At 41.4% G+C, this 21,198-nt stretch overlaps 1 protein-coding gene across 1 annotated transcript in view; it reads left to right on the top strand.

The window, feature by feature from the left end:
• The window catches only part of Pcsk5 (proprotein convertase subtilisin/kexin type 5), a 426,655-nt gene that overhangs the window by 325,673 nt on the left and 79,784 nt on the right, over positions 1-21,198 (top strand). Inside the window, exons 21-24 of the mRNA XM_051146218.1 lie at positions 1,991-2,093; positions 9,983-10,119; positions 13,756-13,962; positions 15,146-15,214. Of these exons, the coding sequence (XP_051002175.1) occupies positions 1,991-2,093; positions 9,983-10,119; positions 13,756-13,962; positions 15,146-15,214 (516 nt within the window). The remainder of the gene's footprint in view (positions 1-1,990; positions 2,094-9,982; positions 10,120-13,755; positions 13,963-15,145; positions 15,215-21,198) is intronic.

Here is a 21,198-nt window from a genome sequence, read left to right as displayed (position 1 = left end):
TATGATTCATAACAGTAGCAAAATTGCAATCATAAAATGTCAACAAAAAATTTTATGGTTGGGAATCACCACAACATGAGGAACTGTTTTAAATGGTCACAGCCTTAGCGAGATTGAGAACTACTGGCTTAGACCATGTTTTCAAAATCCTAGAGGTAGGGAATGCTCAGTGGTCATTAGATCTAAGATGTCATGTTGTGAGTGCTGAATGGAAGCCATTATACTTGGTCATATCAAGAAAGCACATAGCCAAGGCACTTAGGAAAATAAGGGAGAATTTACAGTTTTCCACATGGGTATGGTGATATACTCTTGTAACCCTGGCACTCAGGAAGCTAGGGCAAGAGGACCACAAGTTCCAGGGCAGCTTGGGCTGTATAACAAGATGCCGGGCAGCCTGAGCTGTAAGGTGAGACATTGTCTAAAGATCAGCAACCACGGAACACACCAAAAAAATGGATGGATAAGTGTTTCAAAGGAGTACCCTAAGAACCTTTGCTTGATCCAGTGATGCATCATCTGTAATTATGAAGACTTTGGATGTACATCTAGCACAACTCTCACAACCACAAAGCAGCTTTTAATGGAGCAGAGTGAGGTGTTACTAAATAAAAAAGCTTCTCCTAGCATTGGATCTGCTTTCTGGAATGCCCAACCTGTGGCATGCAGGCTGGATGTAGCCCAGGTCAGCTATGAGTTTGGCTCAACAGAGTTTTAGATAACAACATTATATCATAAGGTCAAAAGGCTGGACACCTCTGTTGTGACTTGGAGGTTAAAGTGGGTGGGTAGTCATTTTTTGTGAGCACAGGTTTCTCTTTCCAAGCAAAGAACCACAGTCGCATCACAGAGTTATTATGTATCAGAGTCCTGGTCCACCCTGTATTTTTGTAACAGTAGGTAAACATCTCAGAGATGTTTGTCTCACTCCCAACATGTCGTTTGTTCTTCTCTTAACCAACTTAACAGTCTCTACAGGAAAGGCATCTGTGCATGAAAGGCATTTTCTGCTATGGAAGAGCAAACTCTCATTTCCTTCAGTGCCATTCAGTTCTAGCAGGTGAATGCATTCTGTGTAGAAGGCTTACCTTTGCTACTGCAAGTTCAGTAAAGCTGCAGGAAAGATAGAGGATGGCATATTCCAGCCTCATCCATCTGAATGCAACTACAGTAAAGCCAGCAGTAATCTTAGAGGCTCAGTGAGGTGGCTTGGCTAAGCCATGAGTGGGTCATCCTACCTCCCCACTCCAGGTGGCTCTCACACTGACAAGCTTCGGATGATTAAACAGCTGTCCAATTCAGGAAGAGTCAGAGGCCAAGTGAAGGCTGTGGTTCTTTCAGAGTCTGGACCACACTTTATTCTGAGGATTATCAGTTTTCAAACAATGACAACAAAATGAAGCCTTTTGGATCTGGTTGAAGAAACCTCTCAGATTGTTGTGGTTGGGGCTTTTTTTCTTTTTGTTCTCTTTTAGGGGGGAAGGTTATAATGGCAAAGGAGAAAGAATGTGGTATAGGACAAGGGTTGAATTGAGTCCCATTCTGTCTTTGATGCCTTCAGGAAGGTGGATCTCTCTCTGCTCCGCTCTGCACCATGCTGTGGTGGCGATTCCCTAAGTTCAAGAGAAATCTGTGAAGCTGCACTGAGTTCTGTGGCAAGACCAGATGTGTACATCTATGAGAAAGAGAAACCTTCCCGCTGAATGACAGCCTTTTCTGTCTCTTACTGGAAGTCTTTTAGGATAGCATGTAGTTCACATCTGCCATATTGCAGTCAAAACTCTACTCCTATTCCTGCCCTAAAACTACAATCTTTCCCCTTAGAGCATGCTTAGACAAGATGTGGGTGTTGCCTGGCCACTGCTTAACTTGAAGCGTGACCATGCCTTGTGTTATTTCCACTGCTCAAGTAGCCAGCAAGAGCTCTGGCTGCCATCCCAGGCAGGCTTGCCATGTGGAGTAAAGTAAACAGCTAGATTTTGTTCCACAGGAGAATATATTGACGAGCAAGGCCACTGTCAAACCTGTGAAGCCCCATGTGCCAAGTGCTGGGGACCGACTCAGGAAGACTGTACCAGCTGCCCCATAACAAGGTGAGTGATTCTTACTACTTCCTTGGCTAGAGTGTACAGACAATGTGCTAACCACCTTAGTGGCACTTAATAGGTCTGTTGGTCACAGGACCCAAACTCCTTCCCATGACACAGATATTCCCGATGGTCTGGCCACAGCCCACCTTTGTAGCATCCTCCCACATGAGATCCAATACTCTTGGCAAAGGTCGATTTCTTAAATGCTGAAAGAGCTATCTTGTTAATTAAAATGGTACTTTTGATGTCACTGTTGACCAGTACAATTCCACATACTGCACACTCATCCCTAGAACAGCATTTCCATTTTCTGATTTTCTGATATATATATATACACACACACACGCACACACACACACATACACACACACACATTTCTATGATCAGTTCAACTGCTGTATAAAGGCATTTCTGACCACTTTCCAGTAGAATTAGCCTCCCTCCCTTAAAAAAAATTACATTTGTTAATTCATTATTTATTTATGCATATTATTTATGTTAATTTATCTGTTAATTCATTATTTCATTGTATATCCATTCATATATGTTGGCTACAATATTTGTATGGATATCATAGGACAAATTATGGGAGCCTAACATGTGAGTCCTAGAGATCCAACTCAGGTCATCATCGCCTAATCCTTTATGATCTTCTGCTCTATAGACACACCTTTCAGAGCATGTGTAGTCTTCAGGGACATCTGGAAGACATCTGTTTACAAATGCATGTCTCCATTAGAGATCTCACGTTTGCATCCCCTTCCCTAGTAGAGTGCAAGGACAGCTGGAGGGATCAATACATGCCCAAATGGAAACAGGAAGCAGTGGAATGAGTGGCACTGCTAATCTAAAGGACATCTCCAACAGAGAAAATTGAACACCTGATATATTTTTATTCGATGCTCCTCTGATCTAGCACTTAATACGTGGGAGCCTCTGAGTGTATGACTGAGTGACCTCATCCATGCTCAGCTAAACATGTCAGAAACTGAGTCTCTCTCTAGACAAGCTGGATGAGGATGCTGTCACCGGGGGGGGGGGGGTGCTTCGCAACCCTATTGAGACACTCTTTCTGCAAAGGGGTCATTCTGTCCTCATTCTTCTTCAGGGCTATGACAGCCCTGTGAGCAGGTGCTGTGCTGTATTTATTTCATTATTCTCCACAGTGATCAGCATGCAGCAACAATTTTATAACCATTTGCTTGTTGCACTGTGTCTTGTCAAGACCATGGGCTTGACTGTCAGAATACCAGAACTTCTCAGAAGAGAGAGGCAAATAATAAGGACCAGGACCAAAAGGAAGGATGGAGGGAGAGAAGGAAAATGAAGGGAGGCAAAGAAAGAGGAAAAGAATAGAAACTTCAAGGATTCCCAGAGCTCACTATGAAAAGGTTAATTAAAGAAATTTAATGTTTCACTGATTTTTATAATCTAGTGTCCCACTTTCATCAATTATCCTAATAATATTATTCAGAGAAAATTTTTCCAGAATCTAGTTCTCATGGTTTTTTGTCATTTGAAACATTTCCTTTGCTTTGTTTGTTTGTTTTGCCTTTCCTAACTGTGATAGTTTTGAAGATTGAATAGGCCTGTTGTGTTCAAGTTTTAATATGGTTATTTCTGTTTTTAAATTATTTCTTTAATAAAATACTTTTAGAATGCCATATAATTCAGTTTAATCATATTCACTCCATCCTCCTACTCCTCCTAGACTTAGCCCTCAACTTTGTGACTTTTTATTCTACCCATCAAGTTCAATTAGTGCTGCCCATATATCTTGGATGTGTGGCCTTCTGCTGGAGTGTGGCCAACATTCTTAAAGAAAAATGGCATCCTTTCCCAGCAGCTCAGTTGCCAATAGCTCCTCAACCAGAGGTGGGACTTCATGTTGACTTCGCTATCCATGCTGAGATTTTTGTCTTCATTTTATGTGCAATGATGTATGAACCTTGGGAGGGGGGTTGTGATATAGATGTCTCACATGGGGATGAGCATTTTGCAGCCTCTTATTTTCTGTACCTTGGCTAAATGTGGGTTTCTAGATGCAGATGCTATCATAGGGCAGTAGGCGGGGGTACTGCGTGCTTTGCAATCCTATTGAGATACTCTCTCTGCACAGAGGTTATTCTGTCTTTATTCTTCCTCAGGGCTGTAGGAAGCTACCACAGTAATGATGTGTTTTCTTATGACTTTTTCAAAAGATCATTAGTGTTATTCATTTACTCATCCCTATATTCCCTCCTCTACTCTGTCCTCCTATTAATGACTCAAATTTAACCCCTTCTGTTCCAATAATCTCCTTTGATCCTATATGCCATTTATTTCTATCTTCCCTCCCTTGGACCTCCACATCATGGCTCTTTACTAATTTCTAGACCTCTATGGGTATTATGAATGAAACAAACATATCTGAAAAAAATCAAAGCTAATATCCACAAATGAGAAAAAACATATAATGTTTGCCATTCTAAGTCTGGATTACTTCATTCAGAATTATTTTTCCATATTACAATTTCATTTTGCTTCAATCAAAAGGGCTAAACTCCAAAGAACAAATGATGAAAATGCTGGTAAACATGAAAGGAGAGTATATTTAGTTACTGCTAGTGAGACTGGGGCAGTCACTGTGAAAATCAGTATGGCTGTTTCTCAAAAAGCTAGAAACAGCTCCATCACATGATCCATTCTTGGGCATATACACAAAGGATTCTATATCTTATTACAGAGATATCTGCTCATCAATGTTCATTACTGCAAGGAAATCAACCTAGATGTTCACCAACTAATGAATGGATAATGAAATATGTCACATTTATGCAATGAAATATTATTTAGCCATTAATAAAAATGAAATTGCCTTTTTAAATGATCTACTTATTTATATTTTTTGAAAGTTTCATACATGTATATAATGAACTTTAGTCCATTTCACTCCACTGCCTCTTTTCTTTTCCCTTATTTCTCCCACTGAAACACTTCTTCTCAAAAGTATTCTTGTGTGTGTGTGTGTGTGTGTGTGTGTGTGTGTGTGTGTGTGTGTGTGTAACTCACAGAGTTTAAATGAGGTTACCATCATGGGTATGAATGGAAAGTCATTTATTGTAGCATGGAAAAGTGCACGTTATCAGTGGCCACACCACTGAAGAAAAGGATAACCCTTCCTCCAGTCACCATGAACTGTCAATGGTCCCATGAAGACGAAGAGAAGGGCTTCATGAGCCCTTTATTTATCCATATTGAAATGTTGACAGACCCAGTCTTTTGCAGGTCTCTTGTAGTTGACCACAGCTGTAGTAAAGTCATGAGTGTATTGGCCATATCATGTGCAGAAGATACTGATTCAGATCCATCTTCCCTGATTCCTTTCTGCTCCTTCTTCCATCATGGTCCTTGAGCCTTTGGAGGATAGTTATTTAGATCCCTCATTTAAGGGCAAAGTCATTTATTCTCTGTGATTTGACAAGATGTCTCTGAATCAACTGTTACCTAAAAGATCTCTAAAGAGTAAAAGCTAAAATAATCTACAGGTGTGAAGATAAGTATTTAGAAAGCACGTTGATATTAGGTCCATTTAGCAAAATAATAATAGTATGTTCACCAAATGCCCTATCACTTCCCTAGCTTTTGGTTCTTAGCCAGGTTTATAGTACCAGGTATGCATTCCTTTGTGTGGTGCAGGTCTTAAATCCAATCAGAAAACAATTACTTACCCTTATAACATTCATACCACCATTGCACCAACAGGCATGTTTTGCCAGGCTAGTAATTATTATAGCTGGCAGACTTCAAAGTTGCGTAGACTGTTGATGATTTTTCCAGTGAGAAGCCACACGACTATTTTCTATGCATTTCTAAAAATTAAATCTCTAAATATAAACTTCAAAGCATACTTAAGACATACATAAAGACATTAACAAAACAAAGTCCTGTTTCTTCTTCTAACCCCCATTTGTATTACTAGGAGTAATTAAATGGCCTTGCATGCTTGAACATCTTTGAACATTTGTCTAATGAGGCAGTTATAACCACCCAGTGTACATGGGAGAAATCATAATTGTCCTTAGCAAAATAGAAATGAAAAATGAGAAAACAATTCTACCATCATAAATTACTAGTTAAAAAAATATCTAGGCACAGAGGCAATCATGACAGTGAAGGCAAGGCAGAAGGATCTCAGGTTTGACGTACAGCTGAGACCCTGTCTCAGAAAAAGAAACAAGAAATCTAGGCCTGTTGCTACAAAATGAGAGGTAACACTACTACACTTTTGTGGTTTTGTCTGTAGAGTATACTATTAGCTTTTGAATAAAGGAAAGCATACACATGAATCTTGAACCAGGGTAACTTTCTAAGAAAGTGCTCTTCCTAGGAGCAATTTCTTCTCATTGCTGTAAACGTTCTTCCCTCCCCCGCTGCTTTCTTCTTTGATGTTAGCTGTGCATACATGTCCAAGAAAGGGTAACGTAGCGTGGCAATGAACTACTTGACTTCTTGTTTTTCTGGTATTTTCCCTGAAGGCAGTTGAAAAGATGAAACAGAAGAAATTATCTGGAAGGAAGGTGATATTGACTTATTTGTTCTTGAGAAAATGGCAAAGTATTTTCCAAAATGTTTCCTGGATCAGTGTCTTGGCTCATTTGTAACTGCTATAACACAATACGTGAGACTGGATAAATTATAAACAATGTGCTATTGGGGACTGAGAGATGCTTGTACATGGCTCTGGCCTCTAGTGAAGGCGTTGGCACTGGGTCACCCCCCTGCTGAAGGTGGAAGGCAAGAGAAGGTGACAGTGAGAGGACAAAAGGAAGAGAGCCCTGCTTTTATAGCTAACTTGTGCCCACATCACAGCATCAATTCACCTATTGTATAGGATTCCTCATTGCCTAGTGCCCTCATATTAAACCCTACTTTACAACACTGCCACCTTGTATATATGTTTTGTAGAACTCATCCAAGCTGTAGTAAGTGGAGTCCGGTCTATGCAAACCAGGGCAAATCACTTGCTTTATATTTAACTGAGATAGATAGAGTTCAGCATCTCTTTAGGATACTGTCCCTGCCATTGAGGTCATAGTAGTCAAGGGATGCTGGCACAGCCAAAGCAAGAAAGAGTGAGGTAAATTTAACACCCTTAGATTTAAAGCAAGAGTTTGACCTGTAAAGAGGTAGACATTTGCCAGATGCTGGAGATACAGCGGGCATAGCCCCTGCCCAGCCATGGAAGAAAGAAGCTGGCTTGGGTGAAATAATTGAGTCTTTCTTATCCCAACCTCATATTTCTTGATGATGTTTCCTCTTGTTTCAAACTAACTGGAGACCAGTGGGGATTTTACCTCACAAATGAGGATAGTTGATAACCCTGAGATAGAATTTTTAGTAGGCTCATTTCCACAACAAAATAAGATGGAAAACAGTGAGGATGGATCTGGACTGGGTACAGAGGAAGCAGATAATCCATAGAGCAAGTCTCTGAGCTTTTTCTGGTTCTTAAGCCACTGGATCCCTTTAGTTCCTGGAAAATGAAGATGGTCTTCAAAGAAATTTCACCTGTGAGACATTAACATTAAGGTTCGGTTTGCTTCAAAGTTTAATGAGTAAATTCTTAGAAAGAAAAAAAGACTGATCAGGTATTAACAACTGTTGAAGCTGAGTGATACATTTGTTGACTGGGGGATAATTATCATTTATATATGTAATATATACTTTATATCTGTTTAATTTTTTCTACTTTTTTTATTTAAAAACTTAACTCTGAAGTTGTCTTACTAAAAACCAACAAAAACTAACTAAATAATATACATTCAGAGTCCCACTCTTTAGGTTAGGTTGGCTGGAACTCACTGGGTAGCCCATATCTGTCTCAAACTCATAGCAATCCTCCTGCCTCAACTCCTCCAGTGATAAGATAAGAGGTATAAATCAACTGCGTGCCCTATGGTTTCTCTTTGCGTTTCCAATAACCTTTTGTGTAGCTACTTTAAAATGCTTGAAACGTGAAACAAGAGCCGCTCATCGCTGTGTGTAACACGTACAGCTCTAGAATGCTGTGTGTAACATGTACAGCTCTAGAATGCTGTGGCCCTCTTTGCCTAAGCCCACTTCCTAGCCCAATCTTGAAGAAGTATAGGGTAAATAAAACTAAATTAAATCATGTAAAGCATCTAGAAGTTACCTTTGCTCATATAGAGCCTCAAACATCTTAACTGACCTGTTTCCATGAAAATAGAGGGAGAAAAGACTTTTCATCATTTCATTCCATTAAAAAAGCCAGTGCCATCCCAGGAATAAGTTTCTGGAAGCTCCCATCTACCGTGTTGTGTAATAACCAGTGTGGTGAGAGGTAGTACAGAGAAAGAGCTTTTCCTTCTTTCTGCTGCTCCCTTCAGCTCCTAGAACTATTAGAACATTTATATCCTTGCAGACATGGTTTACATTCAATTAGCCTTATAACCAACAGGACTAAGTACCACTCTAAGGACACTCTAGAAGTCATCGCGTGCATTAGACCAAAGGATATTGTGTTAAATGACATTAGTCATACTCAGAAGGGCAAATATTACATATTTTTACATTTGTATGATGGGAGTAAAACTAGTCAAATTAAATGTAGACTAGTGGTTATAGAGGTGAGGAGGGGTCGGGCGGGGAGGGTGGGGGTGGGAAATAGGACAGAAAATAATTAGGTAACAGAGAAAAGGAGGACAAATGGGCAACCCACAGCACAGGAGGGCCACTGGGGATTCCAATTTCCAGTTGTAGATTTTATGAAGATTCAGGGTAGAGCAGCTTGAGGGTTGCAACCATAAAGAAACGATAAGAAGGTATATATGGTGAATGCCCTGATGAATGTCGGAAATAACACATTGTGCTTCACTCATATGGACATGTGTGCGTTTTCAAGCAAAATTATGAAAAATGAGCAAATAATGAAAAGCTTTTTAAATGTGTGCTCTCTGGATCAGCAATGTTACCACTGGAAAAGCTGTCAGAAATGCACATTTCCAATCCTTTTACTGAGCTTGGCTGAATTAGAAAGTCTGGAAGTAGAACCCCAGCTCACTTCTGTTCATATTTACCTATCTGGTTCCTACAGTTATTTCATCAACATTTTGTATTTATCCAAGTAGAATGCTTGGGTTCAGTTGACTTGATCCCATCTGCTCTTATGATTACTCTGCAGAAAATGATGAAACCCAAACACAAAAAATATTAGCAGTGGCGTCATGATATAGATTGTACACATATAAAAGCAAAGGTTTTAGAGGATCGCTTTGTGACTTTGTGCCAGGCTTTTGGGGGTGTTTGCAAGCACGATCAAGAAACAGAGGTCATAGGATTCCATATGTAAGCAAATAAAATTCCAGTTCATTGGTTGGTTGTAATGTGCATAAGGCAACTTTGTGGGCAGCATCTGACCTTCAGAATAATGCTTCATTATACTGTTCTGGTGCACTTAAACGTGACACAACCCTTGTCAAGCGTGGGCATGCTGATAACTGAAGAAAGAATGCTTTCTCCAAGGACTCTGGATCCAGAGGCCCACTTAGCATCCTGAAAGTCAGAGACAACATCTGACTGGCTGGATTTGGTGGAGCCTTTAATGCAGCCTTAATTTGTGTGGGCACCAATCAACTTTTATTTAGGATAAGATTCAAGATCAGATCCCTAGCCAGTTTCTGGTTGGCCTGCTGTTGGACCCATATCTCGGGCCAAGGATGGGTATGTTACTAATATCTCACAGGCTCCGAGATGATCGGCCCCAGGCATCACTCTTGTTTCTGGAACAATGAGATCAAATCTGTAGGGTGAAAAATGCACACCACATGTTCTTATTCTTGGGCCCTTCTGAAGTGACCCAGTTGAATTCTAACAGCTTGCATTTTCTCCAGGGTTTTGGATGATGGCCGCTGTGTTTTGAACTGTCCCTCGTGGAAGTTTGAATTTAAGAAGCAATGCCTTCCGTGCCACCATACTTGCCAAGGATGCCAAGGAAGTGGGCCTTCCAACTGTACCTCCTGTATGGCAGGTGAGGGCAATTGCTGCTGACTCCGCCACGAACTCAGTCTGTTCTCTCAAAAGCCAGCCTTTGGTTTGGCTCAGAAGCCTGTGTTAAGGCCGCAGTTCAGAGTGGCCAGCCATTCATCAAAGCACCAGCACAACCTGAAGGCTCAGTTGCTGCCAGGACACAAAAATCTTGTTCACATAATCGCACATGTTGACTCACCGCCCCTAAGGAGATGAGAGAAATGAAAAGAGGTCTTCTCAGGGAAGCAAAACGAAAGAGTATTAAGTGTGTTGTCAAGCATGACACGCACAGTAAAGCCAAGCTTTGTTGTGGTAGACCTGAAAAGCTAGGGAGTTAAGCAAGACACATATGTCCCTAAAACGAATGACGCATTCGAGGTTACGTCAGGACTCAGAGCCGAGGTATGCCATTAAATGGCAAGGTAATCATTCACTCATGACACAATGTGACCTTTTGGGTCCAGTCTGAGGTACTCTCAGAGTATCTGCAAAACTGGGGTGTAGGCCACGTCCTCCAAGTTCCTCTGCGGTTTAACCCTTGACACTGCTCCTGCCTTGTTTCATATGCCTGCCCTCTATTTTGACTTCATATGAACTACAACCACATTATTTTGCCTATACAGGACAGTTTAGACGTGAGATAAATCCAAGTTTTGCGCAATTTTAAAGAAAAATGTGGGATACTGGTGACTGGTGAGAAGCTGGGTGTGAGGCTGTGCTGGATTCATATTTCCTAATGATTTTGCAGGCTGAGGTTTCTCCACAATCCCTACTGTGTCCAGTCAGTTGTCTCACTGACCCTGAGGTGCTTGTTACCATCACATCTGTCATAGTTATATCATTTGTCTAGGGAAAGAGACTTACTTGTATTTATTCTTACCCACAATAAAGCCAAGAAAAATGAAAAATATCAATATCTGGGGTTAGCAAAAATACAGAATATTGGAGCCCTGTGCTCCCATGTCACTTTGGGGCGGGAGGTTTCAAGACAGGTTTTCTTTGTGTAGCTTTAGCTATGCTGGACTAGCTTTATAGACCAGGCTGGCCTCGAACTCACAGAGATCCACCTGCCTCTGCCTCCGTGAGTGCTGGGATTACAGGCGTGTAATCTGCACCCGGCCACCTTGTCAATCTTAATATCTATCTTGTCTTAGAAGCTCTATGCCCGAGAGGAGCAGTGATTGGTTTCTACCCTGTTTTCTGCTGGGTCTGAACACGAGGCACTATCTGGCATGCAGACTGTGCACACACAGCAGGTAATGGAGGGAGTGACTGGCTCCAAAGGAACAACTCCAAGATTAGCGGCCAGGAAATGCACAACTGTCCCACCATCCTAGATGTTTGTTTGTTTGTTTGTTTGTGACAAGAGCTCCTGTATCCAGGATGGCCTCAAACTCACTATTTAGCTGAGGATAAACTTGAGCTTCTGGTCTTCCTGCCCTTGCCTCCCAAATGCTGGATTATGGGTATGCACGACTACGTCTGGTTTTATGCAGTACTGGGGTTCAACCCTTAAGGTCATACACATGCTAAGCAAGTAGCTTATAATTGAGTGACATCTCCAAACCCCACCCCAGATTTCCTACTAACTAAAAGACACTAAAATAATTACTTTAAGCCTCTTCTTATTTAAAAAATATTAGAAAGAACAAATGGGCCTTTAGTATCACTTCCCCATCAAACACTCTACATCTCAGCATATGTCACAAAATTAGAGCAACATTTAGATTCTACACAAATGTCAGATGATCTAAGCATCTTACTAAAACTGGTACCAATCCACAAGAAAAGGACTTGGACATCTTTCTCACATTTTCTACTTGGAGGGCTACATCTACTCTGTCATTGTAAAGATTAAATGTGTCCCTCCTTTGCACAAGTTACTATTAGATGCAGTGGGGAACATCAGTCACAGGCACAGGATGCTTGGGATGGTTAACCCTTTGCTAGCTTGACCTGATTGAGAAATGCCTAGCAGGTTAGTAAGGGAACTCTCTGGTGTTTCTGTGATAGCATTTTCAAGGAGGATTAGCTAAGAGAGAAATCAGATCCTTAATGTACCACCCTGTAAGGTGGGGCTGATGGAGTGGCTGGGGGTTGGCATGGCAGTTCTTCTCGGCTGTGTATCTTCCAGGAAGCAAGCATCTCTGCCCCATCATGCCCTCCTTGCTGTGATATGCTGACTCCTTTGAAACTGCGAGTCAGGATAATTCTTCCATCCCTTTGAGTGTTTGTGTCAGGTATTTCTGTCACTGCAATAAAAATAAAATAAGAACTGACTCATTGTCAGTGAGTTTATAGGATAATGAGGAGGCTTGTCCTCACATAGTGAGCAATAAAAAACTATCAGATAAGGACCAATGAGCAGTCAAAAGGCTGCCACAGATAATTTCCATATGTGATGAGCAGAGCTTTCCTGTAGAGGGTTACTGTTTACCAAGCCTTTATTTAACATGTTCTTTGCACAATGAAAGCTCAGACTAACACAGCAAGGCTAGCCTGTGCCCTCAGGTTACTGTGCTGAAGAAGAATGCTTCACAGCAAGGAATTCCACAAAGGAAGCTTTAATGAAAGGCTGAAGAGTCAGCAAGCTCGTGTGGTTTGGTCCAACTTTATCCCTGCTTTCCGTTTCTGTCCTTGCGACAAGGGGCTGGCCCTGTCTTTATTCACACACTCAGCATCCTTGCAGCCTGAAGGTCAGGAGTTTGAATCTCCATGTGGTGGCTCACATGCTGAGTGAACACTAGACCTGGGGAATTCTAAGCAACACACATCATCTGTTCTTCAGAGGTGGGACCATGTGAGAAATCTGATTCTCAGGAGAAGGAGTAGATGGCTGCGGGGAGCACACTGAGTACTCCAACTCCTCAGAGCCAGGACTATGAGGCTCCTAGGTAGATATGTACTGTTAATTTTAGTTTTTAAAAAATATTTGTGGTTATTTATAATCTTCTGTAACTGATCCTGGTATTTTTCTAACTGATTAGATTTTTCTATTCTCTCCAGGAATAAATTCCCAGGTTGTTCTGTCATGCTGGGAAATCGCTGGTTCTTTACTTACAGAGCCCAGTGCTGACAGAAATAAAACCCTTAGGGATGATGTGGAAGTGTGTTTGACTGATGGTGTCAATAGTGTTGTCCTTGGAACAATTAGTAGCTTTGCAAAAACCCCAGACCTTAGTCAGCACGTGCATGTGATTTTAATAGTGATTCCAAATCATCTCGAGTTTAAGCTTGGTCAAGTGTATCTGCCATGAAGCACATGGTCATTCTTACCGCATCTCTGTAACCCCCATGTCTGCGAGGGTCTACCTTTACCAAAAGGGGCCCTTGGGAGAGTTAAACACATTTTGAACTGTAGCTACCCGCAGACCATGGTCTATGGCTCTACAATGACATCCCAAAGAGAAGTTGCTCACTCAGATATATAAAATCATGTAAAATGATTCCCTGAGAGGAAAAGTTTTCAACAATAAGGATATAGATATCGCACTTTTTATTAAATCTGTTTTGATCCTTTTGGTCCACTAGGAACAAAAGCACTTCGCTGTTTCTCTTTTTTAATTAAAAATCCTGCATTATATGAGTTCCATGCTCATTTTGCATTTTCTCTTTCCATGCCCCTCTAACTGGCCAGACAAGCATGGTCGGGAACGCTTCCTGTACCAGGGGGAATGTCGGGAGAACTGCCCTGTGGGCCATTATCCTGCCGAGGAACATGTCTGCCTGCCCTGCCCAGACAACTGTGAGCTCTGCTACAACCAACATGTCTGCAATAGATGCATGAGCGGCTACTTCATCGTGCCGACCAGCGACAGCTGCCAGAAGCTGGAGTGTGGGCAAGGTGAGACTTCCCTATGGTCTTGCTCAGCACCAAGAGGTGGAAAGAGAGATTGTACTGCTGGCCATCAGGGAGGCTTTGACTATCTTACTTTCGATTGTCACGGCATTAATATGAACACTTAGAATGACTCTGAGTAACTCAGTTAGGGAGTGGGTCTGGGGAGGGGTACCTTCCCTTCCTTTCCCCTGGCCCCGCAACGTTTCCATGGATTTTCCCAGACAACAGACAAAAGCTGAGGTCAAAATCTCAAAGTCTTGCCCAACAGTTTTCTCCCAAATTACTTGGTATGAGACCTTGGCCAAACCCAATCTCCTTTCTCAATGCCTCAATGGCTTTACTTGTAAAGGGAGAAGAATAACACCAAGCAGGGTTGCCATGAGAAGCAAGGAGAATCAGTCTACCAATATCTACTAGAAATTTTTGAATGCTCTGAATTGTGTGTTGTTGTCACTGTTCAATTTCTTTGTTATATTAGAAAATGATAAGTTTAGCACCATTGATGATGTTTGCTCTCTTATATGTAAGAACTCCTCGGTATAAGGATTATGGCTGGGCCATGGCTGAAGACAGGTTCAAGATATTTTAAATTAAGCACTTCTTTCTACTTCTCCTTCCCATTTACAGAGACAATCTTTTTTTTTTTTTTTTACTTTAAATATGTTTAGTAGGTCAGATATAGAGTCTGTCCATTTATGTAACTAATTCCACTTTTCCAGACAGAGAACTGCCTTTTTAATAAACCCAATCTACTAGCTTGACTTTAAAATTAGTTATATGGCCAATCATGATGGCTCATGGCTATAATCTCAGTACTCAGGAAATGAAGGCAATGAGTCTAAGGCAGCATAAGCTACATAGTAAGTTTCAGCTCATCTAGAGCTACATAGCAAGACCCTGTCTCAAAGAACAAAGTCAAGCAAGCAAGCAAGCAAGCAAGGAAACAAACAAAAAGACTCATTATATGGAATATAGTCTAAGCCTGTTGTACTTGTACCCACTTGAATGGTAGTCTGTTAAATTAATATAGGAATTTAAAGTATATGACATCCTTTTTCAAGATGGTTTGGAGCTTCAAAATTGCTCTGTGCTTCACTTAAAAATAAACCAAACATGACTTCATAGCAGTGAGCATACGTCCAGCCAGTGGGGTTAAGTTGTACTTTCCATTCCTCTCACTCTACAGGTGAATTCCAGGACTCTGAGTATGAAGAATGCATGCCGTGTGAGGAGGGATGTCTGGGATGCACTGTGGGTATGTCGTGTTCCTTTGTTACCTAAACGTTTAAGTAGCCGTGTCCTTTGTCACGCATCCGGACTCTGTCGTTGCTTCAGCAAGGAGTCTTGTCATCGAGGTAATCACCAATGCCCCCCTCACTGTGCCTAGTACAGACAGCTTCACAGCGAAGGGAAGCAATAGCGTCAAGTTTGAGAAAGGATGGAGGTGTCTTCCCCTGTGGTTGTTACATAGGTGATGGGGACACTTTTTGGCAATCATGTCTGAAGGTGCCTGACACTGCTGACAAGTAAAATCAAACAGAGAAATGCCTGTTGGGTCTAACTTACTCGGTGTGTGGAGCGCAAACGATAGCAAGGAGAGAGAGATGGCGATCTCCTTTTGTAGCCGGGGAGCCTAGGACAATACTTTGTACTATGGTGATGGTGAAGTCAAGATTCCCATTACTCAAAGGAAAGCATGCATGATGTCTAGTTCAAGCCTGTGGTTCCCAGTCCCTTCCTTTCATACTGCTGGTGAAGGAGGGGATGGGGTTGGTTTATAGTACATAACATCAGGGGGCTAGATGTAATAGGGAGGCCATGATTCCAAGCCTGTACTTTCACGTAAGCCTAAGCAACATACAGAAAAGAGCATATAGGATCTGTGAAGGAAAATCCCAGCTGTAACAAAAGTTCATGGAGTAACTTCTCTTTGTGGGGGCCTGTGTTGCCTCTAAAATGTCACTATGCACAGGTCACATAGGAAATTTGTCAAAATGCAGAACAAGCTGTTCAGTGGGGCCACTGTAGCTGCTCCACAGAACACCTGCAAATTGTCAGATTATGCCACAGCAGAGTGGACCTTATTTTGGCCTTACCTACTAGACGTCTTTAATTAATTAACTGTTCTCATCATTCAATGCATCCCAACCATGGTTTGCCCTCCCTCTACTCCTTCCAGCCTCCCCCAACACTTCTCCTCTCCTCTAGGTCCCCTCCCCCAACACTTCCCTTCTCCTCTAGGTCCCCTCCCCCTTCGTTTCCTTTCAGAGAAGAGCAGTCCTCCCAAGGATATCTACCTAATGCAGCATCACAAGACTCAATAAGACTAAGCATGTACTCTCATATCAAGGCTAGGGGAGGAGGAAGGGGTCTCAAGAGCCGGCAAAAGAGTCAGGAACACCCCCACTCTCACTGATAGGAGTCCCATGAAAACACCAAGCTAACAATGGTAACATATGCAGAGGACCTAGTGAGGACCCATGCAGGCTCTGTGACTGTCACTTCAGTGTCCATAAGCCCCTGTGAGCCCCGCTTAGCTGATTCTGCAAGCTGTGCTCTCTTGGTGTCTGTGACCCCTCTGGCTCCTACAATTCTTTGTTGACCTCTTTCATGACTCCCTTAATTCTTAAACATTCTGCATGAGCTGTAGTTTATCTGAGGCATTAGACACTTGAATAGCATTCTTCCGTGGATTGAGGAGATGAAACACAATAATACAGTAAAACTTCAGATGAAAGCAACAGAGATGTAAGGGGGAAATTCTAAACACTCAGGAAGTAAAAGTAAATTTGAACACAAGTAATAAGAGAACCAAAACTAAAATGTCAACAACATATTTTTATTCTTTACTTGTGGATATTTTAATTGTGTATTCTTATATTCTGCCTTTGCAGCTATATATAAACCACAGTCCTTCTTGGGATGTCATAGACAATTTTTCTGGCAGCAATAGCAAATATTCTGATGGTCTAGATTTTACTTTTTGTCCATTTCAGAGCTATTTCCCACTCGGCACCCTACCCCAGCTGGATTTCTTTTGCACCTTCACCTTTGTGTGCTGAGCACCCATGCCTATATCTCTGAGCATGTGTGGGGGGGAGTGTGAATACTTATGTGTTGTAGGGTGGGGCACATCTTACATATTTTTGCTCTCTTAGCTATATTCAGTGATGACAATAGAACAAATCCACTGAGTTAAACATAGAAAAATAGGGTTTTCTTCTACATCTTTAAAACACCCCGAAAAGAATGTCCCTTTGAAAACTCCTTCCAATTCAGATATCATCTTAAAAGGGATATGGTATTGTGTGACATTATTCTTTGGAAGAGTGAATTCACATCTGCTCATACCAAATAAGGAACTGGCGGCAGACCAAAGTACAGATACCACCCAAGTGCAGCTTGGTGAACCAATGAGTTTACTAGGGTTACTTGCAAGAGTATGGGTGAGGGGCTACTTACAAGAGCATAAATGACTCAAAGGCAGCTGCGTCATCAACATTGACCTCCGTAAGCCTGACAGTTGGAAAATCTGGACCATACAGAACAAGCTGCAGGCAGCTCAACAGGCTGGAGGGGGTCCTTTCCCAGGTTCTCAGCTGCTCTGAGTCTCTTCTAGGCAGCTGGGTTTGTCTGGGAGCATATGTCACCAGTCCTTTATATGTGTGTATATACTCACATACCAACCAGGTACTCAGAACCCAGAAAGCCTACTGAACTGACAAATCAGTTTGAGTCACTTTACAAAGTGCTATTGAAATATCCAGCTCATTCCTTCATTTAGGAGACGTTAGCTCTCTGCTGTGTGCCAGGTGCTCACTATGGCACTGGGAATTAAAAGGTGACATGGCAGGCCCTTCGTAATAAGGCTGTGCCACGACAGAAATACCCGCAATGAAGGTCTTTACAAGGTTGGCCCAGGGCAGAGGGAGGTTCAAAGGACAACAGGATCACTGGCAGAGGTGACAAGAACTTTCGAATTGCTGAGTTTTCACTTCTTACATTCTAACATTTCTCTTCATTTACAAAATTTCTGTATTGTGGGTCTTATGTGCTCTTGAACTGATGTGGCTGATTTCAAGCATGACCTCATTTCTGAGTCCTTGTGGTCTCTCCAGTGGAATGATCCCGCGCCCTTCTCCCTTTCATGTGAAGGCTGTTAAGACGTTGGTGTAACATTTGGTATGTGCATATCTTTCCGCCCAACACTAAAGGGCTTGCTTGAGAATAAACTCTCTGCTTTACATTGTCTGCTCCCACAAGGAAAGCAGAGGGCCACCATCATAAAGCGAATATGCAAATGTTCCTCGCTTGTGATGGCTTGGCTAGCAGTGTTCTGGCTCTACCATGGGGCGATAGTGACCTTAAGGTTTTAAATCGGGATCTTTTCCTGCATTGGCAATATGCATACAGAAGTTCTTGGCAACAGCAAACCTCAGTGGCCAGGAGGCCACACACTCAAGTCAACAACCAATGCCATGAGTGTGCTGTGTGAGCAAAATACTGCATGAGATAGGCAATGTTTTATTACAAAATAATCTTGTGCTTGAGACACTTGCTTAAATATATATATTTGACATATATATATATGACAGAGAGAGAGAGAGAGAGAGAGAGAGAGAGAGAGAGAGAGAGAGAGAGAGAGAGAGAGAGAGAGAGAGAGAGAGAGAGAGAGAGAGAGAGAGAGAGAGAGAGAGAGAGAGAGAGAGAGTGCACCTAGGCCCTAGACTCAAGGAGATGCTATGATGTTTTGTAGGGAAAGGAACATTAAATACACTTTCATCTTAACAGTATGTTTCATTGAGAATGAGTTTATCAGGACATAACTCCATCATAAGTAAAAACAAAAACATATTTGTAAATGTTTACTGGGTTGAATTTGAAGAGTTCTCAAGTTCAAACAGAGAGATGGCTCGTGAGACTCAGAGCTTCAGAGTCCATGTTTTCTCTAATTAAATTGTGTATGCAGTCCAAGAAGAATAAAGAAGTCATACAATAAAAATTATTTTTTACAGAATATTAGAACAGAAAGATTTGATAAAAAGATGGTTTATTGTATTTTGTAATTTTAAAAGCTAAGAATGTGAACTTTAAAAGATATGAATAACTTACCAAGATCTGCCCAAAATTCTTCTTGTGAAACGAAACGTCATTTTTTGGAGACAATTTCTCTTTATTCCATCTTAACAATGCAGATTCTTTTTGAATGGGTCTAGACAATCTCTGGAGGAATTAAGGACAAGTAAAAGCAGACATCTGAGACATTTTATCTATGCTATGTCATAAACAGTTGTTGTGGATGCGAGGGGGTAGTTTGAGAGTTTTGTACTCCTTTTCATGTGTTTAGATACATCAATATCTGTGTTTTACAACTGATAAAGGAGAACTTTATTTCCAGGTTGATGGGAATCTCAGCCAGCTCCAGGGAGGGCCTAGGCCTTGTCAGTTCAAGAAATGTATTCATAAAGGAAATGGAACACTAAGCCATGACCAAAAAGCAGTTGCTTTGTCTGATCACCTAGGATGGAGCCAAGGGTGCTTTTATCATTATGGAGTGAGGCTTCTATTCTTTATCAGGCTATAAACAAACAATGTTTCTATTTTATTCTAAGAATAGTTGATGGTACATTCTTTCTCCTTCTAACAAGTATCTTCAGGTGACATTTTTCACAAAAGCAATCTGGGTGTTAGGGATTATAGTTTAACTATTTGAGGGTGAATAAATGGAATAAATTTGCCTGATGTTTTGAGGGATCCATCACAGTTTTAACTTAATGAATGTAGTAATAAGTATAATCTGAGATTTGAAGTCTATACCTATTTATTCATTAACTTAACAATGGATTTTAATCAAATTGTATGAAGTGTTTACTCTCTTACCACATTAAAAAAAAAAACTTGTATTTTGGCTTCAAAAGGCATAATAAAATCCACTAATATTTTTTGTTCTTTGAAAGGAATGTAGTCCAGAAAAACACATAAACTTTTTAAAAATTTAAGCAATTACCAAAAGGAAATAAATTAATGTATTTTAAGTTTCAAACAAGGAGACAAATTTATGCATAAGAAGCTTTCAGACAGGGATCCTCCTGACCTAAAGTAGTCAAAGGAACTTTTCATGGGGGAGACTGTGATTTTCCCTTCGTTGTCTACAAGGAAGAGGGGGAGCTGCCTTCAGCATGGGTGTCCACCTGATGACAAGTTGAAAGATATTCTGCCATGGATTTTTCCATGACTAAATGTATGAATGTTGAGCAAATATAAGGAAACAGGCAGAGAAAGGCTTAGAGAAACCATTGAAAATCCAAACCCTGAATTAAATGAACATGTTTAAAAAAAATTCTTTGGTTGAAGTGGAGTAACTGAAGGTTAGCATGTAACAGGCAAAAGGAAACCAGAGGTGGCCTGGTAATAGAAACTTGCTTAGTATGTGTGAGGCTCTGCGTTCCGTGCTCGGTCAGCGCTTAAGTGAATAAACAAATAAACAACAGAATGATGGGCATGTCTGGGTATTTCTGTTTGAAATATCATCTATCATGGCCCATGTTGGTCTCAATTCATTTTGTAGCTGAGGATGCTCTTTAACTTCTAACCCACCTCTCCAGATCTGGGATTACACATGTGTTCCACTACACTCAGTAGTGATGAGTTTAAACTCAGGGCTTCCTGTGTGTGTGGCAAGTTCTCCGCCAATCAAGATGCATCCTTGGTCTCCAGTGCTGTGCTGAGGAGGTAGTTTATGGTGAATTCGACTGCTGACTTAGCAGTGTTCAAGGGTAATTGACAAGAGGGGTACTGTAGCACCAACAGCAGTAAGGATGATCTTAGCAAATCTGAGTAGAAGAAATAGAAGGGCTAGAAAAAGAGATGGCACCATGAAGAAAGAAATTGACTTTTAGATCAAAAATGGCTCTCAAGCATGAGGAAAGGTACTGGATTATTAGAAGGGTGATTCAAGTTAAAATGATCATGGCTTGCATGACTTTTCCCAGGCAGTCTGCTTTGTTCACCTCAGATACAGAGGCAGTAACAGACCAGGGAAGTTATACCATGGAAGTCTGGCTCAGTGAACTGTGCTTATTGGAGTTGCTTAAAGGAGCATGAGTGAGGGGTTGCTTACAGGAGCATGGCAAAGTTACAGCCCACTGCACACCAGCCTCCTCTTCACAGCCCTTGGTAACTATTGGAATCCTCGAGGAGGTGAGATGTGGGACTCCTTAAACTGTATTAGCTCCATGG

This window comes from Acomys russatus, chromosome 5, assembly GCF_903995435.1.
Source record: "Acomys russatus chromosome 5, mAcoRus1.1, whole genome shotgun sequence".
Taxonomy (NCBI): Eukaryota; Metazoa; Chordata; class Mammalia; order Rodentia; family Muridae; genus Acomys; species Acomys russatus.
The sequence above is the reverse complement of the archived record's forward strand: the minus strand, read 5'-3'. Positions and strand labels throughout refer to the sequence as shown.